Source organism: Pseudonaja textilis, chromosome 1, assembly GCF_049901715.1.
Source record: "Pseudonaja textilis isolate UNSWEBS1 chromosome 1, rPseTex1.2, whole genome shotgun sequence".
Lineage (NCBI taxonomy): Eukaryota > Metazoa > Chordata > Lepidosauria > Squamata > Elapidae > Pseudonaja > Pseudonaja textilis.
In genome coordinates, this window is record NC_141990.1 from 121710829 (window position 1) to 121737263 (window position 26435).

A 26435-nucleotide genomic window follows, 5' to 3' on the forward strand; every position below is an offset into this window, starting at 1 on the left:
GCTTGTGGGATTTTCTCTTTGTGCAGCACAGTAACATGGGCAACCTTGGATGCTAGGTTGCTTGACTTGAATGATAAGAGTGCTCCATTTGCTATTCTGTCACAAACAACAGAAGGCCTTGAACTGACTCTATTGTCTGTTATTGCAAAGAGTATCCAGAGAGTTCAGCATGAAACAGAAAGGGATTGTCTTTAGAAAAAAAAACATAAAAAGGATGGACATTTGGAGGGAAATGCAAAATGTCTCTTCCCCTTAGCCTAAATGAGCGACATGGGAATTGATGTATAAATGTTGATGCTTTTCTAAATAATGTAATTCAAACATTTTAGGGACTAAATTGCAGATTGTTCATGAACTCACTGCAGTTTGTTTATCATGATGGAACCATGCCTGATGGAAGAGGAGAAAATTGTACCCTTTATATATATATAAAAAGCAGCCAGTATCAACACTAGTCCTTGGACAGACTGAAATAATAGCAAAGCACCAAAGCAGTGAAGGCAGAACAAGAAGCAATGGATGGAAACTAATCAAGGAGAGAATCAACCTAGAACTAAGGAGAAATTTCCTAATAGTGTAATCAGTGTAATAACTTGCTGTCAGAAGTTGTGGGTGCTCCAACACTGGAGATTTTAAAGAAGAGATTGGAAAATCATTTGTCTGAAATGATATAAGCTTGTCTTCTTAATCAGGGGGTTGAACTAGAAGACCTCCAAAGCCCCTTCCAACTCTGCTATTCTATTATATTCTGTTAGTAGGCACTTCCATCCTGTCTCCTGCACTGCATGATGCTTGCCATTTTTAGACCAGAATCTCCTTACAAATTTGTCACAAGCTTCTTCCTTGAGAATTAAACGTCCTCTGACTAAATAGCTCTTCTTCCTTCTTCTCTATCTGCACCTTATCTCTTCACAAAAGGATTTCAAGCAGTGTGGAAGAATGTGATGTAAGGAAGCAATTAGACCATAGACACAAGTGAAATTTGATTACAATTAGAATTATATATAGCCATAGTTGCTTAGGAATCACTTTGTGATGAATAGTGTTTTCCAAGGTTGCAATCACTCACAATATTCGCAACTGTGCTTTGCAAGGTAACACCTTAGGTTAGTAATTATGTGGCATTCAATATATGCACGTATATGCAAGTAAATAATTGTTTTAATCGAACTCAAGTAAGTGATATTCTTGCCATCAAATACTAGCTGTGACTGACAGTTATACTCCTCTATATTTTGCTACATATTTGAGGGTAAACAGGAAGCGCTTTGATAAGTAACTGTGATCTTGAAATTAAAAAAGATTTATCTAAGTGACATGAATCAATGGTTATGAAGAAGATGAAAGAGTATAGAAAATGTGATTGGAATATTGAGGATCCATGATGGAACGAAAGTGGTAATTATTAAGTATCTGGGAACTATTCTATTTGCTTTGAATAGATGGCTGAAACCTAAGTCTATTCATTCATACATGTGACAAAGAATAACTACAAATCCCAAAAATCTGATTGTTTGTTTCTGATGAAAGACAGAAATAATTACCAAAGGGTGATGAGAGATTTTCAGTGTGAGACTGACCATGATTTGGTGGTACCAAGAGGAGATTTTGAGAAGAAAAGAACTGAAAACAATTAGAGTAAAAGGAGAAGTATAGGAAGAAAAAACACAGGTGGTACAATGAAAAATATTAAAAGTTGGCCCCCCAAAATTGTTGATAAATGGAATTAAAATGAATGCTACAAATGCTGATGTAAAAAATAGATGAAAAATAAGTCATAAAATATGTGAGAATGTTAAATAGTGATAAGGCTGTAGAATTTGATAATTCTGAGAATCAGATTGGTCCAGTAGTTAAAGCACTGGGCTAGAAAGTGGGAGATGGTGAGTTGAAGTCCTGCTTTAGCCATGAAAGATGGCTGGGTGACTTTGGGCCAGTCACTTTCTCATAACCCAACTCATCTACAGGGCTGTTGGTTTGAGAAAAATGGGAGGGAACAACACATGTTGGATATGCTTGCCACCTTAAGTTAGTTGTAAAAAAATAATGCAGATGGGATACAAACAAATAAATGTCAGCTTCTCCTGAGAATTCAACTCAATCTTGAGTTTCCTTCTATATGTTCCAAATGAATCTTCCAGCTTTAATGTGGGGGAAGAAACTTGACAAGTAAAACAGGAAGTAATTAATCTGAAGTTATTAAGGGAACAAGATCTTTTGAATTCCAGTTCAAAAGATAAAGCAAATATTAACATCATAATTTTGATAATGGAAATCTAGAAGTTTGACTATTGCATAAAAGATACACATTTCTTAATGTGTTATCAACCTGTACAAAATATTTTCCTAATAATAATAGGAACATTCTACAAATATATGGAGTAACATTCATTGGAGTAACATTCATTTTGATTATAATGCATATACCTGAGAACCCTCTAATTAGTGCCACATGGTAATCACAATTATTAAACATTAAGGATATTCATAACAATTATTTATAGGAGAGCAGTCTTAAAGTTTATAAGTATGTAAATCTCATGATCATGTAAATTAAAACAATGCTTTTGAATAGTACCCAGATTTCATATGAATTGATCACAACGATTGCTAATTAGTGTACAGTGACATCTTGGTAAGCCTGCCCAATAATTTCCATGACACTAAAACCCAATATTTAAAATCAAATTCAAGCCCACCTATGAATACTTTCAACATTAGTCATAAAATATTGACGTTTATGTATGAATTAGTCTACTTTGCAGTCTAGCCCTTTTCCTTCTTAATAAAAATTTAAATTGCTGCACCCAAAGCACATCTTCAGTGAAGACAATATTATAGAAAGGCAATATGAAAAAAAAGTGCCCAGTTACATTGTGAGCACAGTTTTCACTGCAGTTAATTGAATTAAGGATATAAAGTAAGTCAAACCTCAAAGAAACCTGTCAATAACAAAAGTTCCTTTCACTTTTACTTGAAGTTGGAAGACTCTTGTTCCTTTAATAGTTGCAAAAAACACATTCTACATAGGAGACAGAATTTGTGTCTTCTCTTATATTTACCCTCTATACTTGCCAAATTCTGTATGTGTCTGAAGAATGGCTTAATTAAAGTTACACCAGAAATTTAAATAAAGTAAAATAATGCAAGTGGGGGGAGTCTGAAATAATAGAAACAAAAATATGAATAAACAGTTGACATTTTATGGTGCTGGTTGGCTAGGAGCTCTCTGAGAAATATCTTTCTTCTCTGATTGCCATCCCCTTCTGCATTTCTGCAGAATCATAATTTATAGTCCAGAATATCGGAATTATCTGCCCTGAATTCCACAAACATTTATTTCTAATATTGCTGTGTTTTGTCTTATTACTGTTGTTTTCCAACTTTTTCATATAGATAAATGGAGAAAAGGCCATTTCGAATTATTTGGAGCAATTATGTTAAAGCTTCCACTGTGCTGTGTTTATCTGTACTCCTGAGAACCATGATAAATATTTTTAATATGCCTTAATAGGTTAGTGTTACAAGAAATTTTTGCACTTGCCACTGCAGAGACTGCATTACATTAAATTACAGCGCAGACAATTAAATAGAATAGTAATGTAAAAAAAAAAAGTCAAACTCCAAGCAACAGCAATTTCAAGTCCTCTGCAATTCAGATTCTTGATCAACATAATAGAGAAACTGTGAGTGAAATTTAGATATGTAACCCAGATATGTGTTTGTAATATCTCCACGAGGGATTAACATTCTCTTGCGTTATTCTCACACATTGATTAGCCTCTAAATTATTTTACTTATTGATTGCCATTGTACTATAACATCCTTTCTTCATATATCTAACCAGGATCAATAAATCTTTATTGTTAGAACTTCATCTTGGCACAGTTATGGTACAATCAGAAGTAATTTTTCATTCCTCGGTAACAGTTTTAAAGAAAGTGGGTTACTTCAGCTTGTAATCATTTATAAATAAGGGGAAAAATTAACTTCCTTGCAGTTAATTGTGTATATTCTCAGATATGACTGTATTTCTCAAGAAAACTTTGTGTGATTTATCATTTCATTTCTGAAGACACAGTGAGAATTGAGGTGTTTCACATTATTGCAATCTTTAAAAGCTATTAACATAATTTATTGTACTTTTTATGGTTAATTTCTCATCAACAATACAATGAGCACTAACTGGGCAATCCCAAAGGTGCTTTTTTTTCAGGAGGCAACTGTACTTTCTTGTTTTTTCTTTGAAGACTGTTTGCTTCTCATCCAAGAAGCTTCTTCAGCTCTACAAGATAGTGGGGAATGGAAGGAGAATCACTATAGACTTTTAACTGGGCGATGTTGGTAATTCCCTTGTCTACTTTTTGATTAATTGATTATGTGCCTTCAAATCATGTCAACCACATACAGGTAGTCCTTGACTTATGATCACAATAAGCCCAAAATTTCTATAGGACAGTTGTTAAGTGAATTGCATCCCATGTTATGATCTTTTTTGGCCACAGTTGTTAAAAGAATCACTGCAGCTGTTAAGTGAATCATTCAGTTGTTAAGGAAATATGCCTTCCTCCATTGACTTTGCTTGTGGGAAGTCAGCTGAGAAGGTGACAAAAGGTGATCACATGACCCTGGGACAGTTCAACTGTCATAAATAGATGCCAGTTGCCAAGCACCCAAATTTTGATCAAATGAGAATGAGAATCCTGCAACAGTGTGAAAACCAGTCTTAAGTCACTTTTTCAGTCCCTTTGTAACTTCAGTCTCTAAATGAACAGTTGTAATTCAAGGACTATCTGCAGTTAGATTTTCTTCACAAAACTCTAACCTAGTCCTTCAGGCCTTCCAACAATATGCCAATTGTCTATTTTCAAATGCAGTCATTGCATTCCAGAAGATTCTGTTCATATTTCCTGATTTTGAACCCTTTTATCAATAATCAAATTTACTTTATTCAACAAGGCCATACATCCAGTAGTTGGTTAACATGCTATCCCCCACTCCAAGAGGCATTATAAAATATAGTATTGATAGTCCTCGAGTTACAATCATTCATTTAATGACCGTTCAGAGTTTATAACATCACTGAAAAAAGTGACTTACGATCATTTTTTCACATGAGTGACCATTGCAGAATCCCCGGGGTCACGTGATCAGAATTTGGACATTTGTAGCAATTGGCATGTATTTATGATGGTTGCAGTGTCTTGGGATCACATGATCACCTTTTGTGACCTTCTGACAAGCAAAGTCAATGGGAAATTCAGATTCATTTAAGAACTGCAATGAGTCGTTTTCTTGGCAAGAAAGATCATAAAAATAGAACCCGACTCATTTAACAACTGACTTGCATAGTAATGGGAAGTTTGGGCTCAGTTGCGATTATAAGCTGAGGACTACCCGTAGAGTATTTTTTTTCTGTTATATAGCTAATCTCAATTCTGCCTTATTAAGAAGCCAATTGAATAGTGTTCTCCTAATAGCTTAATGCCAGGCACATTGAAGTTTATCAATTAGTAAATTTCCTCAGTGGTGATTAAAAATCTACCAGTTTCTCTCCCTTATATGGGATCTGGCTCAGGTCCTGATGTATGATTAGAGCAGTGGAACTAACCATCTAACAGACACGATGATGGAATGAGGGGAAGGAGTAGAGGGGGTATTCAGCAGGTTCTGACCAGTTCTGGAGAATTGGTAGCAGATATTTTGAGTAGTTCGGAGAACCAGCAAATTCCACTTCTGACTGGAGATTTTACAGTATCCTTCCCCTGCTATGCCCGCCAAGCCACACCCAAAGAACCAGTAGTAAAAAAAAAAATGAATCCCACCACTGGGAAGGAGGATCCCAGTAATGCATGGGAGAGTCTTCCATCTGCCTTGATTTGGGAGCCCTTAGTCATACATTGGTCACTGGAAGTGGCTGATCCATGGGGTGGCGGCGAGGAGACACACTGCAGCCTCCATCTCCCCAACCCTTGGATTGGGCCTGGAAAGATCCTAGTAAAGCAAGAGAGCATCTTCTCATGCAACCAGCCAGTATGCTGCATTCTCATAGGATGCTAAGTCCTCTGCTTGGGTAGTTAAGATACCTGAGTTTAGCCACAATCAAGAAAATCTGGTTCTACACACACACACACACACACACACACACACAGCCCCACATTTAATTTCTGAGCATCTGTCTTGTCCTGTTTTGTGACAGTCTTATATCTCATTTCTCATGCTGACCTAGTCAGTGTTTAAATAACTGTCAGGTCACACTCTCTTCTTGTAGGCTTAAGCCTCACATAAAATACCACGTTCCTCACAAGGAACATTGATGTTGATTTCTATCATTCAAGTCGATTAAAGCATTTACAAAATACTGAGGAGAACAAATCAGGAAGAATCCTAGACTTCTTTGCAGGGTTTTCAGTGTTTATGTAATGGATTTGTTGTTATGTTTTTGATTGTTTTGTTGGTTTTTTTTTTTTTTTGTCGTTTTAAACTGTATGCCACTCAGAGTTCATGTACACGGAGTGGGCAGCTATATAAATTTACCAAATAGATAAATACATAGAAAAATAATCAAGTACCTGTATAAAAAAATGGTCTTTATTATCAACAGTGGAGAATTGTATATCATGCTATGTCCATGATGGCTGGGGAATTTTGGGAGTTGAAGTCCACAAGTCTTAAAGTTGGTATAAAGACTATTACTGTTCTATCGCCAAGACAAAGCAGACTCGGATACCGGAGTTGAAATCAGCTCTTTATTAGCAACCAGTAACTTCAACTGAAGTCGAGCCGCGACAGCCCTTTTTATAGCGGCTGCTTGCGGCTCACAACCAATGGCATGTGTTTAAACTTCCTGCCGCTTATGCGGCCAATCGGAACTTGTTGTTCTTAACCAATCATTACGCTGTATTAACTAACCAATAGGAATGTAGTATTAGAAGTCTGTATTTGAATACACTACAATTACCTTGGATAGGGGTTGGACTAGAAGACCTTCAAGGATCCTTCTAGCCTTATGCTTTTATGATTTCTATCAGAGGTGATATTCAAGCAGGCTCTGACCAGTTCTAGAAACCAGTAGCGGAAATTTTGAGTAGGTTGGAGAACCGGCAAATATTATCTCTGACTGGAGATTTTACAGTATCCTTCCCCTGCCATGCCCACCAAGCCATGCCCACAGAACTGGTAGTAAAAAAATTTGAATCCCACCACTGATTTCTATAATGTAAAACCTTCCAAGCAGCAGTCTATAGGAGAAAGGGCAATAGAACAATAGAACAATAATGTGCCATGTTGTTCTTACATATTCAGAGTAGCATTATTATTATTCGTAGTATAATTTGACTCACAAACATTATTATAGAATAGAACATTTTCTGAATTTAAATAGTGGTACTTTTCAACATTGTGAAACTTATTCTCTATCACATTGCAGAATACCCAAGTTAGAGAGCTGACTTTGGCAGATGAGTAGAAAAATTGCATGTTTCTGCAATTTTGGTTGCTGATTCCTACATGGCTCCTCAAAGAAAATGAACGAAAATGTATGGAAATGAAAAAAAAAATAGCATTAGCTGTCAGTAGAAGGGCTATTGGGAGGGAACAGGAAACTTTGTATTGTGTTTTCACTGAGCCTAGGTATTAAAGACCTTTGGTTTTTGAATAATAGTTATATTAAACACAACTAGAATACTGTATCTGACATCTGATATTCAAAGAAAGGTAATTCTGAATTTATACAAAGGACACCCCAAAACAATTATTCAACAGCTAGTTGTAAACCTGAACAAAAGTCTTATGTGGAATTTTCCAGTTTTCTAGTTTCCTTTCCTTATTGGCTAGAACTGATCTCTCACACTGAAACCAATCCTGGAAATCCCCCCACCCAACAAATATTAGGGAAAAATTAAATGAGTGATATTAGTTGATGAATACTGATTGAAATTAATTTTATAGATATGCAACATGTGCATAAACAATCCTCTTGCATACATATGTGCACACAAAAATATATTGTAAGAGAGAGAGAGATTATAGAAATGTGTAAGCATAATAAGCATAAACCTTTGTGTTCTTACTCTAGCATAATTTCTTTTGAGTTCAGTGGCTCTTACTCTCAGCTGAATATGTAAGCTGCTACTATGGTGAAAATGGATTTGCTTAACACAGTCTTTTTTAGGGAATAGATCTTTTTGCAACTGAGCTTTTTTTTCTTTCTATTTGCAAAAACTAAATGGATTAGTAGAGGTTTTCAGATGAGCAACAAACATTAGCAACCCTACGCAAGATTTGCGGTGAATCCTGTTGAGCGCTATAGATTTTAACCATGGGATTTTTAGTCCTATTTAGTCTCATCCTCCCGGCATTCTCCATGTTTGAGGATGAGCATTTATAACATCTGTATCTGTAGACCTGATTTACCAACCAATTTTCTTTCATGTGAAATGTTTCCGGAGGTGGGAGTAGATACTTAATCCAGTTTTGCTCACTGTGATATGAAAAGATGTTAAGGCTCTAGAAAGAGTACAGAGAAAAGCAACAAAATTGATTAGGGGACTGGAGGATAAAACATATGAGAAACAGTTGCAGCAATTGTCTAGTTTAATGAAAAGAAGGACTAGGGTGATATGATAGCAACCTTCCAATATCTAAGGGGCTGCCACAAAAAAGAGAGGGTCAGCCAATTCTCCAAAGCACCTAAAGGCAGGACAAGAAGCAATGGATGGAAACTAATCAACCTAGAGCTAAGGAGAACTTTCCTGACAGTTAGAACAAGTAATCAGTGGAACAGCTTGCCTCCAGAAGTTGTGGGTGCACCAGTGGTGGGATTCAATTTTTTTTTTACTACTGGTTCTGTGGGCATGGCTTGGTGGGCGTGGCAGGGGAAGGATACTGTAAAATCTCCAGTGGTATTTGCCGGTTCTCTGAACTACTCAAAATTTCCGCTACCGGTTCTCCAAAACTGGTCAGAACCTGCTGAATACCCACCTCTGAAGTGCATCATCACTGGAGGCTTTAAAAAAAAGACCATAATAGTATAGAGTCTCCTGCTTGAGCAAGATCCCTTCCAACTCTGTTCTTCTGGTATACCCATTGTGGGCTTTCACCTTCTGCTTGCGGAAGGGCAGAGCTAGAAATCTCCCTCCCATCTTGAAATGACAATTATGGTTTCCCTTCTCTCTCTATTTCACTTGTTTTCATGATTTGTGCTTTTCCTTGTTTCTAATACCAGCTTCCTTTGTTACCTTACCTTGGGTATTATGATTACGCTCAGAGACTTTAGGATGAACTTCTGCTTCCTTCATTCACAGTTACTTAGCTAAGGGAAAAAAAGGTTGTCTTATTTCTGGAAATCTGAAAATCCTTGGATCTGCCTAAGCTTTCAGGGATAGTGCAGTGCATCCAAAATAGAACCCATAAAACCCAAAATAGACCCATCTGAGGTCTTCTAATCATCCCATGGAATCCATTCCATTTTTTGAAATGCAGCTCAGGAAAACTGTTCTTAAATCTCACAACAATTTGCAGAACTATCAATACTTACTTCAGCAAATCCTCAGGCCAAACACTTAAGGCTGAACTTTTGCTTGATATTTTTAAATGTTCTTAGTGAAAAATTGAAAAAAAAATCCTAAGATTTTTCCACTCATAATGTTAATGTGATACCCATTTTATATTGGGAGCACCTGGAGCTTAACAAGCAGAATATTATGGTTGTGAAAGATGGAGTATATATGTGTGTGTGTGTGTGTGTGTGTGTGTGTGTGTGTGTGTGTATAATTATGAAATTATAGATTGTATCTATATGAAATTAATTATATTATAGATTATATCTGTATGAAATTAATTAATTTTTACCAGTTTTTCTGAGTTGCAACCCATTTCATGTACCCCAGTAAATTGCTGATCTCCATAACAACTGTGTTTGAGTATATAATTGAAACCTAAAGCAAATCCATTTAGAGCGCCTTACAGTAATCCAGCTGTGAGTTGTGAAGGACATGAGTGACTGTGAGTAAAGCCTCCTGATTCAGGGAAGGTACTCAAAATGGTACCCAAAAAAGTATTGTGTAAAGACTGTCTTAGCCATAACCCACCCTTATGGGGCCAACTCCATTGGAGGGTGTTATTTGCTTCAAAGATAGATGAGTAAGTTTTGGGGTTTGCATGTTTTTAGCAAATGGATGGAAATGGCGTAAAAGCAGCTAAATACTAAAATTGTGTTTAAACAGTCAAATAGTTTCGGTTATAGGTAAAGTTGACTTTACCTTACTGTAGTCAGTACTATGGTTCCACTGGTAACATAGCCACAGCCATCTTGGCTGAGCTGAAATTGTAAAAACAGGTTAACATTAATGCCGTCACTGAAATTCATACTTACTTAAATCCCTTGTTCATTTATCAAGGTTTTATTTTTTACCTCGTTCCCAGGAAAGAATCCATGGCCAATGGCCCATTCATAGCAATTTATTTCATCACTTTATTTTCCCCATCTCAATTATTTCACTATAATACATTAATGAGGTCTGAGCTAATGGTGACTAACCAGAAAGCAGACCTGGGATTTGTGATGGATAATGGCAGCAGGCAGCAGTTGGCAGAAAGATTAATTCCATGTTGGGATTATTATTACTGAGTATTAATTCCCTTCTACAAATCTCTTATGCACCACATTTGGAATATTGTGAGAAAATATGCTCTCAAAAAGGCTCTTGGATATCGAAAAGAGCTTGCAAAATTATATTAGGGGTCAAAGCATCTTTCTTGTGAGAAAAAACATATTTCTGTCTGGAAAAAAAAACAATAAAAGGGGAGTATGATAAAATAAAATTGTATATACAATTAAGAAATATGTGCAGAAAATTAGTACTGTATTTTTTTTCCTTATTATAAGAAAATCTCATTATTTCACAAATTAGACTCTATTAGAGATGTGCACCCCAAAAAATGTTTTTTTAAAAAGAACTACGGTAATTTTAAGGCAATTTCTTTAAAAAATCTAAAAGTATGAGTTCTCCAAACCAAATTGGAAAGTTTAACTGAAATTAAATCAAATCTGTTGAGAAAATTTAGATGCTTCTGCAATGAGCAGAAGTAGTTTTTTTTTCTGAATTAGTTCAGAAATTTATAAAATGAATCCAGTTCAGCAAAGTCATCTTGATTTTCCAAATTAGTTTGAAGTTTTAAATCAATTGAAGCAAGCCTAATTGCCACAAGACAATAGCTGACTTCTTAGCTGACAAATTCAGAAATGATAGATCTGTCAATGGCAATTATAATCACACTATGCTGCAACTGTTTTTAATTATTTTGTCATTGTTTGCAGCCTGAGTCACTTGTTTGAGATTGGCAACTATAGAAGTCAAATAAAGGAATAGATAAATTTACTGGTGCAAATACCATCAATGTGGTTTGTTTAATTAAAGGTTCTTTCCTTCTTTTTCTTTCCTTTTTTTCCCACCTCTTCTCTTTTCTTTTCTTTTAACCTTTTACTGTATAAATGATCATGACCTTATGAACCATTGATGGACTGGACAGTCGTGAAAGTTTGAGAAGCGCTTCTTTAAAAAAAAATACAGTATTTTCAAAAGGCTACCACTCAAATATTGGAAGATTCACCTTTAGGAAGGAAAAATAACATATTAATAGTGACACTTTCAGCCTTTAAACACAAAAAGATATCTTCAGTGTGTCGGTGATATTTTACTTCCCTAAGCAATAATGACTCTAGGTTATGGAATATAAAAAGCAAAGGTTAAGCTTTTGCTCACATTTTTTTGTGTGCTGAAAACATGTTCCCCTTCTTATGAGGACTTTGCAGCACTCTGTCCTTAAAATAATGCCCTAAGAGCACATCATGCTGTTTCTCTGTCTAGACATGCATTGTCTATGTTCTGGTTGCTGACAGCTTACACATCGCCAGATGTTGATCCTTTTAATTTGAGACTCGAAGGACTGAGTACTTCACGTAAGGCACATGCATTGATCCTGAAGAATTGCACATCAAGGAAACCCATATTGACTTGATTGGAAATACTAGGAATGGAATGAGCAAGATGAGGCAACATGAGGAAACATGTACCACTATAAAGGGTGCAACAAAAGACCTTGGAAAAAGCAATTAGGGAAGGATGTACCACTAAGATGATCTTGAAGGTGTAACCAGCGGCTTTGGAAAGAACATCTAGGGAGGAGTTACAATGTATATGGATGTGAGAAGCAAGACAACGGAAGGGTAGAGGATTTCATGGGAAGGGTTGGTTGGTTTAGTTTGGATTAAAAGGATGTGTGAACTTAACTATCATTATTCGAAAACCACAGCCTATGGTTTAGACCAGGACTGTCAAATTTGCAGCCTGCAGGCCAAATGTGTCAAATGCTGGCCATGCCCCTGCCTGGTTTAGTGAAGTGGGGGGAAGTCCCAATACGTCATGTGATGCTATGGTGACAATGCAAGTTTGAAAACCCTGGTTTAGACTTATCATAACGTGATGAATATATGAACTTAGTTGTGGTCTCTATCCAAAGGATCTGTGTTTCCTAGCCAATATTGCTTAGGGTTGATTCTGACCAGGACCTCCTTAAAATATAACACCAAGGTTGGTGGTGTCTCACTTGACTGGGGGAAAACAGGGGTATCCCTCTAAGCTGGCAGTTCTTCCCTACAAACCCAGCCATGACCAACTTGCTCCTTTGGATCTGCCTTCATTTCTGCTCTGGATATAGGTCATCCTTGTCTTACAGCCACAACTGAACCCAAAATTTCACTTGCTAAGCAAGACAATGGTTAAGTGAGTATTGCCCCATTCTCTTGCCACAGTTGTTAAGGGAATTACTGTAGTTGTTAAATCAGTAACACAGTTATTAAGTGAATCCGGCTTCCCCATTGACTTTGCTTGTCAGAAGTTTGTAAAAGTTGATCACACTACTCCGGGACACTGAAACTGTCATAAATGTGAACTAGTTGCCAAGTGTCCAAATTTTGATCATGCTACCATGATGTTGTGAATGTGAAAAATGGTCATAAGTCACTTTTTGCAGTGCCGTTCCCTCAGTAAATGAATGTTGTAAGTCAAAAACTACCTGTACTCCTAAATTGGCTGGTGGAATATTGAGATTTTTCTCCCATTCTCCCAGTTCTAAGCTCTCTCTGGTCACAACTGTAAACTGCAACTTTTGGGTGGTTAATATCGTAGCTCTTAAGAACTGAGCCTTTCCCCCCTTTTCAGAATGGCCATAGCATATGGCAGGAGCCTCTAAACTTGGGAACTGTAAGACTTGTGAACTTCAGCTCCCAGAATTCCCTGGCCAGCATTGAGTTGAAGTTCACAAGTCTTAAAGTTGCCAAGTTTGGAGACCGCTGGGATAGGGCATATGAGCCATATGAGGTCTATTCCATTTTTGCTCCCTAATAATCTCATGTCCAAAATGTTTTTGCCTGCCATGAATATGGGCCATGCAGTATCTTCGTTGGGTATATTCTTGCATCGGTACATAAATGCACAGAGGTAACTGTGCAATAACCCTAAACCTAACCCATTGAGAGTATAAAAAAGCACGAGACAGCTAGCATACCAGTTGGTATGTGTGACTCACTGGTCAGCAAAAATGTTGTTAGCAGACAAAAAAAGCAACAAAAGACCATCTGTGCTCTTCCCTGTCTCAGCTAACTTGTCTCTTACCGTGAGGTGCCATGGCATATCCTTTTGTGACACAGGTGACAACAATGAGGAGACTCCACTAGAACCCTATAGAAGAGATGTCACATGTTCTGTAATCAGTAGGAAAAAAAGAATAATATTATATTCACTGTTTTGAAAGACCTAAGAAGGAATTAGAATTTATTATGTTCTTTAATTCTCTCCTCAAAGCACCTGAGAAAATAGTACCTTTAAAATTTATACAATTTATAAAGAAAGGGTATTTTTATCCAAAAAGGATTGAACTTCAGTTTTTTTCACAGGAAGCCATTTGCAAAATTCTGATAAAGTAATTATACAATGGAATTTAAGATAAATTGGGCATTAGAATTAATAAATTAGGAAGATTAATACACATGGAATCCTGGATGTTCACTAATTTGTACTGTAGAGGTATTACATTCTTATTATAGAATCTGAATTTTCCTCTTTCCAAAAAGATTAACTGTACTCTTTAAATGTATCCTTTGCCTGCAAGAGTTATTTTTTTCTAATTGCCTCTGAAAAGGAAGTAACAAATATATATGTCCCAGATGTATATATTTTACCATTATTTTGTAGCTGGAATCATTTTTTGTACTTAATTAGGAAGAGAATAGAAGCCACTTAAGAATCTATACTGAAACAATTACTCCCTTTTTTTTCCTGAGGAGCAGGGGTAGGATTCTACCAGTTCGTGCCTATTCAAAAGAACAAGTTGTTAACATTCTAAGCAGTTTGGAGAACCGGTTGTTGGAAGAAATTACTGGCCTAATCCTGTAAAGAAGGCAGGAAGGAAACATTCTGGTGTTGCTTACAGAAGCTGCCTCTCCGTTAACCCTTATTAAATTCTTGACAGGACTAGACTTCCTGTCTCAGGAGCTTCTCTGGAGTTTTTTTCCACTCCTTTGCTGGTACTTTGCTTGTGTGGAGTGACCATTCAAAGTTACAATGGCACTGAAAAAAGTGACTTATGATCATTTTTCACACTTACGACTGTTGCAGCATTCCCCACAGTCATGAGAGGCCAGGCGAGGAGATGCATGCCTTGATGTGAGTGATATTGAGTTGACCACTCCCAGTCAATAACAAGACCACCAAGCCATGTCCACCCAGTCACATGACCACCAAGCCACTCTCACCACCTAAGCCACACCCACAGAAACGGTTGTTAACAATTTAACAATCCCACCCCTGCTGAGGAGCTTATTTACAACAAAGTGTACAACCCAGAAGTATTTTTTATTGTTGATCTTTAAAGCTGACCTCATTTAAGAGAACAAAAAACTTAAAACTCTGGAAGCATGTTTTCATAATGTCTATACTTTGATATTTGAAGACAATTTATTCACCAGCTAGAAGCCAGTGGTAACATGCCAATTGCATACTAATGTCAGTAGCTGTTTTTGTGCTTGGTTCACTCTCTGGTTTACTTCATTTGGTTAATCCAATCTAAACTTTTTGTGCTTCTGTGACTCCTTTTGTGATTTACCCAAGCTTTATTTTTGGACTTTGTTAAGTTTCACTACACTCAGTTAAATGTTTGTATTGAGGGGTTGTCACTGATTAGACTTCCATTTCAGCCACAAGAAATCTAGATCATAAGCCTGAATCAGTCAAATCATACTTCTCTGTGTTACAGTTTGCAGGGAGGGTGCGCAATTGTCTCATGGATCAGTAAAACAGCTACCACAGAAGTGTATCTTCTTGAGGAAGATTAGATTTATCTCATTGGAAAGGAGAGGAGATTGGAGGAGTATTGAAGGAAGGGAAGGGAAGCATGACAGAAATAATTGCACAAAGAAGCAAGTAGGTGTGACACAGACATTCTTCCACTATATATGTAGTTAGCATATGCAGTTTGATTAGAAAACGTGGCTTACCTTTAACCTGGGCAAAATAGTGGTAAATGGAGCTGTGTACAGGTAGTCCTCGACTTACAACAGTTCATTTTCTGACAGTTCAAAATTACAAAGGCATTGAAAAAAGTGACCTATGACCATTTTTCACACTTCGGACCCTTGCAGCATCCCTATGGTCACGTGATCAAAATTCAGCCACTTGGCAACTGGTTCATATTTATGACGGTCACAGTGTCTTGGGGTCCTGTGATCACCTTTTGTGACCTTCTGAGAAGCAAAATCAATGGAGAAGCCAGATTCACTTAACATCCATGTTACTAAGTGCAGTGATTCATATAACAACTGTGGCAAGAAAGATCCTAAAAAATGGGGTAAAACTCACTTAAAAACTGTCTTGATATTGGGAGCTCAAGTTTGTTCACAAGTCAAGGACTACCTACAATTCCTTTTCTGAAGTTGCAGCCTCCTTGAGGTCAAAGGTAGAATGTCCTCAGGGACTGGTAGAACCCAAACCCCAAAAACTTTAACCTTAGACTGTCTACTATTGGTGCGCTTATGCATGCCCTTTACAAACCTCTTAGGAAAGAGGTTTGTAGCGGGTGTGCATAAGGCACCAACTTGCCTACCGTCCCTGTCCTATTGTTTCTTTTTTTATGCATATCCATTTCATATATTCATATGCATGTTTATACTTATACCTGTTATCTAATACTTGCTTGACAAATAAATAAACAAACAAACAAACAACTGGCTGGTTAAGGAAATTAGAGGCATTAATTTTTCTGTGTAAACTTGGTTACTGGATGAAAGAGGCTGATTGTTCGTCTGTTCTGATAGAAAAGGTCCTCTGTGCTTCTTCAGCAGATTTTGTGAAAGCCTTTTTGAGTATCTGAATCAAGTAAGGCATTTGATTCTATCTAGTTTTGGTGCTTCACTTTGAATAGGCCCTTATGATTATGTTTTGGCAAATCAAAGTGCCTTATGGTTGCTCTGAATAGCTTTACGGCGCACAATTCTGTATTATACAATGTGACACTTTTGTTTTGCTATGAAAGATGCAGAGACAAAGTACATTTTCTGGTTTGTTGAACTGGCTCCCAGGATCTGATATTAGGGCCTCTCTCTTTACAGCTCTTTTTTATTTCTGTGCCAAAATCCAAATATCAGTTCTATTAGATTTGGAAATCCAAAAACATCAAACAATCTGTGTAAATATTTATGTTTTTCCCTGACTTAACTTTTTATGAGCTAGAGAGAGGCAGGGTAATAATTACAAATAATAAAGTAAATAGGCCACATGCTTAAATGTCCCAAGCCGATCTTCAATGCACTCTGAATTTGTATTAAGTCACACAATACTAAATGGAAAAATGCTTGCAGATGTTTTCAGAGATTCTGCTCTTCTTGACAATCATCCTGGAAAAATATATGCATATCTTATAATCAGAAATACAGATGAGCTTCACAATGGATTACCATAGTGCCAAATAAAGCAGTGGTCGACAACCAGTGGGCCGGGGACCACCGTCCATGAGAAAATGTTGGTGGTCTGCAGAGAAATGTCCTCCCCAAAGCAATTAATCCAGGCTGCCCAGGAACACAAGGCTGTGCTGGTCACATGGCCCACCCACCCCCCCAGCCCCCACTCTTCGGCCAAGTACAAACCTTACCTTGGGTAGAGCCATGCAAGCTGGAACTGGAAGGTAAGATCAACGTCAGGGGAGGGAAATCCGCCCTGGGGTGGTTTGCTGATGTTGGTGGGAAAGTCGGTCCCATATTCCAGAGCTGCAGTAGTCATAGAACTGGCCCTTTGGTCATCCTGGAGCAGTTGCTCCTCCACCCGGGTGCACCAGCCTGCCATGGACTGGAGGAGCTGCTCCGGGTTGACCAAAGGGCCAGTCCTGTGACTACTGCAGCTCTGGAATATGGGACCGACTTTCCCACCTATGTGAGCAAGCCACTGTCAGTCAAAATTCATATTAGTGGTCTGCGGGATTTAAAATTATGAGTTTGCTGGTCCCTGAGGTCCAAAAGGTTGGTGACCCCTGAAATAGACTGTGTGTATTTTTTCCCCAATCTCCCATAGATCTCTTCTGATTTCAAAAGCTCCTGGTGAGGGCCAGGTTTTTGAGGGAGATTATTGATTATTTAGCCTTTATTTGCTTTAATGGATGCCTAGTTTAAATCTGTAACCTGGGTAGGCTAATCACTAATTTACAAATGCAATATACTATTAAAAAAGAGCACACTTAATCAGAGCCCTTTATGGCTCAGTGGTTAGTATTGCAGGCTAACTCTGCCCACAGCATGGAGTTTGATCCTGAATAGCTCAAGGTTGACTCAGCCTTCCATCCTTCCCAGGTTGATAGAATGATCCAAATAGTTGGGGGGGCGGGGCAATAGGCTGACTATGTAAACCACTTAGAGAGGGCTGTAAAGCACTACAAAGTGGTGTATAAGTCTAAGTGCTATTGCTATAATTAGGCAAAGTTAAAATAATCTAAATCAAAGGAAACTGAGACTCACAAAACAGACACTATATATCCCAGCTCTAACTCCTGGGAGGAATAAAGTAGCAGGTCTTAATGGCCTGTTGAGTGGGCAAGTGTATTGGCTTTCCAAATCACAGTTGAGTAGAACAGTCAGCAAACATCTGTTCCCTTCCCCGAATAAAGTAGAAATTATTTTCCCAGTGGAAAACTGTATATCATAGAAAATTACATTTGAATATGAGTAGTTAGAAAATTCAGACAATTTCAACGCTCTTTCATCTGAAGTCTAACTAGCCTTTCTTGGTGATGAGCACATCTGCATTTTAATTGAACTTGGTATAGTGTATATATGCCAGAGCGTGTAAAAATAGCTAATGACTGCTCAGGCTATTTTAGAATAGATTTAACCCTAGCAGATTTTTTTTTTTTTAAATTCATCTGAGCTGACTTCCTAGTGGATCGAGTTATAGAGAAAGAAAAAGGCCAACTTTAATAAGTTAGCTTTTCTCTTTCTCTATAACTTGATCTACTAGGAAGTCAGCTCAGATGAATTTTTTTTTTTTTACTAGGGTTAAATCCTCACAGGAAATTCAGGATTAGACTTATATTTAGGCAGATTCAGTAACTGATTGTAGCATATGTTGGAAGCCTGATAGTAGGAGGTTACAACCATGTTCCACAACTTCTCCTGATCCTCATAAACCATCCTGCTGTCCTCTCAGCAGTCTTACAAAATCCAACTGTCTGGTTGGCTTCTATGCATGAAACACTAGCCGGCACAATATTATGCTATCCTGCAAGTGATAAATATTTTGGAATGGCTCTGCACAAAGCAATTTAGGTCTTCCTTGATTTAACTATTTTTCCCCCTTACCATTATAAAACCATCACTTACTATTATCATTATTACAGTTGGGCCTTGGAGTGGGCATAACAGTATTTGCAAAATCAGTTTTAGCTTGATGTTGTGACTTGTGGCATGGATTCCTACATGTTTGTTGAGCGGATATTGTATTACACTGCAGAAAAAAGCTCATTTGATTATTACAGTCAAAACACCTGGCAGGCAAATTTAGTAATATCTATTTTTAAATCTGTAAATTATCTGATAGATTGCATTATATATGTTTGTTTTGGATAAAAACAAAGACAATTTAATCAGAAAGTGAATGTATAAAACAAAAATGCTATTTTCTCTTACTGAAGTAAGTATGAGAAATATGAATTCAAAATATTTTGTCACCTGCAGAGTCTGTTCATGTGTAGACTTCAGCCAACTAATACTGGGACCAAAAAAATCTCAGACAGAGATTAAAGGACACAGATCTTGATAAGTTTTATTAAAGATACCAGAAAATCTGTGTGTAGAAAGAAATGCAACCACAAATTGTAAGACTTCAGCCATATATATATTAGATCCAAAATTCAAATCTTACATTTCTTTTTCATCCATTGGTCAAAATGGGCAGAGGGCCAATTGTGGGGGGACAAGAGCAGTGGTTTTATATATATTTATGTTATTACTTGCTGTTATTTGCTATTCATTAGTTTATAATAATAATATAATATTTGCCTTATAACTGCTTCCCTGGTTAAAAACACTTGAGAAACACTGATCTTTTTTATGTACAGTTTCTGTCACCAAATTGGTATAATTCAGGCTCTTGGAACATAACTAGACATTGTTATACTGCCTATAAATCAATCTTTTATTGTCCGCTAATGAATCTATCACCTATTGTAATATTTTGTTTTGTTTTGCTTTTACTTTATTTTTATTTTTCTGTTTGCAGTTCTGGTCTATCTATTTTATTTAGTTTATTCAACTGTTCAGTTCAGTGGTGGGATTCAAAAAAATTTACTACCAGTTCTGTGGGCATGGCTTGGTGGGTGTAGCATGACTTGGTGGGTATGGCTTGGTGTGCATGGCAGGAGAAGGATACTGTAAAATCTCTATTCCCTCACCACTCCTGGGGGAAGGTTACTGCAAAATCCCTATTCCCTCCCCACCCTACTAACCTGCTTTTCAGCTCCATTCTCCTGTGTAGGGCAAAAAAAGAAGACCCAGCTGATCAGCTTGAACTCAGAAGGCAGAGAATAGATGGGGGCAGGGCCAGTCAGAGGTGGTATTTGCCGGTTCTCCAAACTACTCAAAATATCTGCCACCAGTTCTCCAGAACTGGTCAGAACCTGTTGAATACCACCTCTGCTTCAGTTTAAAGGTTGCCCAACTGCAGAGGATTCTAGGGCCTTAAATTTGGTTTAAATAATATGTGCTCACAAAATATAGTATAAATGACAATAAAATAACCTACAGGGGCTCAATCACCTACCTGCCCCGAGCCTGGGAGACAAGCCAAATTTTGAATAATTTTCTGAATGCATAGGCTGACATCTGTTCATTGTTATTGTATATTTTTTAACAAAATCATTTCTGACAAGGGATTTGGAATAGTATTTTAAATCAAGTAATTATGAGTTAGATTCAGACAGCACCTTCCAAGAATGGAGTTGGATTTTTTTTTCCAACAGAAAACTTTTATCCAGGAGAGATATATAGTAGTGCAACCTATAGCACCATTAAAATTTTGCATTGATTTCATGACCTGGGGATTTTGTGGTTGAATACACACATTGGCCAAACTATGATTATTAAATTAACTACAGTTGACTGCATCTTCTGACTGATTCCCCGCACGGGGGATTTTGTAATAACGGGAGCAACATATAGGGTGTGTTTCCTCTTCATGCTGGTTTCTTTCAAATCAGCTGTGAAAAATAACATTTTAGGGACAACAGTTCAAAGTCAACTGAGAAACTGCACGCCTTGGATATGTTAAATAGTTACATCTACTTCGTTAGTTGAACACTTAATTATTGTTTTGTATGCCATGAAATTCTTAATAAGTACACATGAAGAGCAGTTTCTGATTAAAAATGGGGTAAATATTGCTAGATTCAATAGAAAGAGACATAGATATCTTCAGAACTTATTTAAAATTCAATAGAAACATCCATTTCAGATATAGTTTCTTGCATTGTGCTTAAATGGCTGAAAAACCTGCAAATTTTGCATGGCTCATCAGAGATACATTATCATTCAGAACGCTTGTCACATATGAAGTCTACCAGAACAACTTAACATAATTAGATGTAAAGTGGAAGCATTGCTCTAGGCAAATATTTCTGTCTCATTCTCCTCTCTTTACAACAATAGTGGTTAGTCCTGAGTTCATAATGAGGAAGGCTGCTTTTGAAGTTTTTCTTTGTTTTGCTTGAGTCATGTGTTGCCTCATCCATGAACAAAATAATCAACAATCAACATGAGACTTTCTGTAAGGCTACCTAATATATGTGCATTCAGTAGAAAAGATTTGGCAATCTTTGGATTTGTACCTCTATTTTCTGCTTCAGCTCTTGTTGACCAGGACTAAAGTAAAATAATGTAAATATATTAATTATCCCCAAGAATTCCATAAATCACAATATTGGTTGGATCTCCTCCTTTCATAGAAAGAACACTGAGTGGACTTACTTACACTTCTCCATTAGTAAATCTATTAGGAAGCTCCATCAGAAATCTCTATGCTCTCATTGCAGAAAATACCCTTGTAAAAATCCTGCTACATCATCAGGTCACTCATCTGGAGTGGTGCCTTCTGCCAGAGTCACAGTGAAGCTTCTGCAGAGATGCTGGGAGTATTGACATGATCTTTGCTACACACCAATTTCAGAAATGTCAGCAGCAGAACTATGATGTTTGCTTTTATTGATCTCCCAGTGGTGCTTTATCCAAAAGGCAATTGGACTTTGTTTTTTTCTTTCTTTTGAAAATGTTTCATTTCTCATTCAAGAAACTTCTTCAGTTCTAATTTAATTCAGATAGAACTGAAAAAGCTTCTTGGATGATATGCAAAAGCTTCATTGAGACAACCATGGCCTGGATGATTGAGAATCTCCATAGACACTTTGTTAATTTCATGAAAAAATTTGAAATTCTTAGATGGCAAGGTCAGTGGAGGGTCATGTCAAATTTTAGCTGCCTCACTAAATTCATTCAGATGATATGCCATTTCCATCATGGCATAATGACCAGGGACTTCCAAAAGACCAAAGTCATGGATAGCCTGTTCCTCATGCATAGAACCCAAAATCCCTGTCAGAAATGTCAGGCAGTAACCAGTCCAATTACCTTGGGAGTACTCTCTCCTGAGCAGTAGCTATTGATGTAGAATTTAACTGCAGAATAACAACAATACATTTTGCTTTCAGTAGACTGTACTCCAATGGTGTGGGAATATCAAGGAATCAGCTCAGCTATAGAACTGAAAGCTTACAGTTTACTAGCCTTGTGTATGTGCCTGCAAACATGGACTGTGTGTCAAAGGCATGCAAGACTGATCAACCATTTCCACACCGCTGGAATTTTTGCAGGATATTAGGCATCAGATGGCAAGACAAGGTACCAGACATGAAGTTGCATGTCTACCATCAGTCATCATTTATGGACAGCCACTTTTCTGACATGGGAAGGTCATCCATGTGCTGAACAAGCACATATCCAATCAGCTTCTTTTGAGGGAACTCTCTGCCAGAAGATGGTCACAAGGAGGGTAGGGGGAACATTTCAAAGACACTAAGACTAAAGATCTCTCTGAAGTTACTTGATATAGATATAAGCTCCTGGGAAATGCTGGCACAAAACTGCCATGGCCTCATCCACAAACCTGTCATGGCCTCATCCACAAGGGCTGTCAAACTTATGAAGCAAGGTGCACTTCTGAAGCACAATGTAAGTATGAGCTGCAGAACTGTTAGTGCAACAATTGTGTCAGAGTTTGTAGTGATCCAACCAGCACACAAGCAAATAATTCAGCAGGATTAATTATATAGAACAAACTTCTTTATATACAATAATATAAAACATGATGCATGTATGCAATATCCATGCAGCTCTTGCAACGTGGTAGAGAGAAGAAATAGCAAGTACAAGTACTCTCAAGCAAAGACTCTCATATGTACAGAACCGTTAAGCTAAGCCACACCAAAGTTCCAAGCCATCTCACATGGCTCACATAACAAATCCTATGTCTCAGTCACCAAACAGTCCCCATTGGCTGATTTGTTGCCATGGCTATTCCAGTTAATGAATTCTTATACACTGACAAACTGCAGTGCCTACACATGTCTGTTCGACAGGTGTGAGTACATTCTGTGCCCAAATTAGCATAACTACTCATCTCCGGGCACAGCACATCTAGTCTTAAGATAATATTAAAAAATAAAACAAGGTCTTCACCAACAACGATAAATGTGCAACAGCCAAACTCTGTCAGTGATGAAAACAAAAAAGATCCATTCTGGAATTGGTCTGAATAAAGATTTTATTCTGTAGAATCAAAACTCTCCCATTCCCATGAAATGACCACAGAACAGAGAAAAACTGACCATCCCTGTAGCTGACATAGTTTATTCTCTTTGTGCTAGGAGTAAAAAGCTAAATTTAAAAATAATGAACAACAAAACATGTTACATGAAAAAACATACCCACCCTGGGCATCTCATAACTCAAGAAATACAACTCCATATTTCTTCCATGAAAATGTCACTTATGGCATGTACTGTATTTCTACTGGCAGAATTCTTTCCATCAACAAAACTGGGAAGCAGAAATTCCTGTTCATCTCTAATATCTCATGCACCTAAAATATCTGCTTTGGAATATCCTCAAACCTCCTCTGCAAGCTTTGAGGGAAAGCAAAGAGAAATTTCCATCATACAAGTAGAAATCTGCTTTTACTACAGGAGAACCTTGTGCATGAAGCCTATTCTTTTTACAAACCCTAATGAATAAATAGAATTGATGGATGCAGAGCTATGAAGGAAATGTCTAGAAAGTCTACTGGTCTTTGAAAAAGGAATACCAAGTCTTTGTAAATAAATAAATAAAAACAATTGACTACTCAACACGCTTCTTTGCCCAATGTGCAGGATACAAATTAATAATGTCTAAATATTCATTTTATGTTTTTTTCTTAGTGGAGGAAGAGAGTAGTTTGTAAATAGCATTTCCATTGGAAGAAATTATCAGTGTGTCTCCTTGTTTTTTTCTTAAAGGACTGGCAATTGTCCCCACAACTGTAAAATGCCACAGCAATTGATTTGTGGTGCTAGAGATAAATCTCCCATTATATGGGAAATGGCAAGAGGACTGGTTCTTCACTGGTTCTTCCAAGGAGACTGTTTCTTACCTTACATCTTGCTAACAGAACATTTAGTATAAAGTTTTTATTTCACATAAAAGTTTAAAGAAATCTGCTTGAGGTAAACGTGTCCTAGATTTGAGCTCAGTTTCTGATTATTATATTGATTTATTTTGGCCATTATACAGATTGCACTGAGTTGGAATATGGGGGAAATATAAACCAGGTTTTTTGTCTAAGCACCTGCAACACAAGATTAGGAATAATACCAACATGCCAAGGCTTGCATATTTCATAAGCTTTGGCTGAGTTCCCCTTATTGTAATGTGTATCCAGTACCACAGCCAAAATATTTTGTTTCTCCCAGTAGTCGACTTCACAGTCGGCTTCACAGTGCTTTTATAGCCCTCTCCAAGCAGTTTGTAGAGTCAGCATATTGTCCCCAGCATCCTCGGAAGGATGGAAGGCTGAGTCATCCTTGAGCCTGATGAGATTTGAACTGCCAAGTTGCAGGCAGCCGGCAGGCAGCAAAATAGCCTGCAGTACTCCTTTCTAACCACTGTGCCACTGAGGCTCTCTAGACTTTCTAGAGAAGAGTGATTTTTCTCATATCTCCCATATTATTGGGGCAGCCCGGTGGCTCAGTGAGTAAGATGGGAAGCTAGCAACCCAGACTTGGGACCCGAGTGCCATGTGATGGGGTGAGTTCCCATCCTTGTCTCAGCTCCTGCCAATCCAGCTGTTCGAAAGCATGCAAATGTGAGTAAATAAATAAGTACTTTGGTGGGAAGATAACGGCACTCTGTGACATCATGCTGGCCACATGACCGTGAAAATAGACAGCGCTAACTCAATGGCCTTGAAATGGAGATGAGAACTGCTCCCTACATTCAGCAATGACTAGCACAGTAAAATCTGTGAGGACTCCTTTTTTGAGGCATATGTTATTACATTTTAGTTTTGATAAATGCTTTTAGATATTGCAATAAATGCTGCTATTTTTAAAGTATTTGTTTGATTATTTTATTAATAATTGTTTCTTTTAGTTTGAATCTTCCTATTTTACTAAAATATTCTGGGCACAATTCTGTTTGATGAACAGTGGTATATAAAGCAAACAAAATAAATAGCATTTTACAATATATTTTATAGTTCATCACATTACTGGTGAAAGAAATCTGAATTGATCCTTTCCCCCCCACCCCCTTTTTTTAGAAATGGGATATTTTTTGCATTGTGAAAATTTCAACACTCTGTGAGGCATTAACCATTCTATGCTTTATTGATTAAAATCTGTTGCAGATGTTAATTATGCTAATTTTCATTATTCACACAAAGCGATTTTCAGATCGTCAAGTAATTTATACAATAATTTTGTTGTTTCTCATGGGGCCTCATTTTGCTGAAAGTCTGCCTAGATTATGACCTTTGGTTTGCAATTTACAAATGTTAAATCAATGCAAAGTGATTTCTAAAAATACTCTTCTCCACAGGAAGAAGAACTAAGAAAAAGTGAGGAAGCCAAATATGCACACTTGAGTGATGAACTACATGTATTAATTGAAGTGTTTGCCCCTCCTGGAGAAGCTTATTCACGGATGAGTCATGCCCTGGAAGAAATTAAAAAATTTCTTGTTCCGGTAAGTTGTTTGCAGAGCTATTACAAATGTACAGTACATGGCAATCACTCTATTGCATTAAACACAGTACTTGAAAATCATCATCATTAGCAGATGTTGATTCCTCTTCCGGTACTGTCCACATCACCAGTTGAAGAAAATACCAACCCTTGATTATTCTGCCCCTGAAATATATTTTTGGAAATTGCCAAATGAGTTAACTGTGCTTATTAATTATTGTGTGTTGCTGCTTCTTTTGATCTCCAAGAAATGAATCCAAACTGTCAGGTGTGAAAGATCAGACCCATTGTGAAGCCCAATTGAACTGATGTATTCCTGCTCATGCCTATGTACAGGGATCTTCTCAGCTAACGGTTAGCACCTGCTTGGAATTAGATAAGGAAAGGAGATTTTATTCCGCTATAGGGGAATATAGGAATGTTGCCAACTATAGGGGGCAGCATTCCTCTCCAATTCTGAGTTAGATAAGGGTCATCAGAATTCAAGGGGGGATTGAACTTAGTCTGTTTGTGGTTGTATAGGGATTCCTGGCTGACCCCTCTTTTAACTCTGCCCTCTGGTTCTG

General features: G+C 37.4%; 1 protein-coding gene across 9 annotated transcripts in view; it reads left to right on the forward strand.

Annotated features, from left to right (window-relative positions):
• Positions 1-26435, forward strand: part of KHDRBS2 (KH RNA binding domain containing, signal transduction associated 2) — a 462416-nt gene that overhangs the window by 184998 nt on the left and 250983 nt on the right. For all 9 annotated transcript variants that reach the window (XR_015740011.1, XR_015740010.1, XR_015740012.1 and 6 more), the window contains exon 4: positions 25724-25870. Coding sequence is in view for 3 of the 9 variants with exons in the window: in XM_026695174.2 (XP_026550959.1) it covers positions 25724-25870 (147 nt within the window). In the remaining 6 variants the exon portion in view is untranslated. The remainder of the gene's footprint in view (positions 1-25723; positions 25871-26435) is intronic.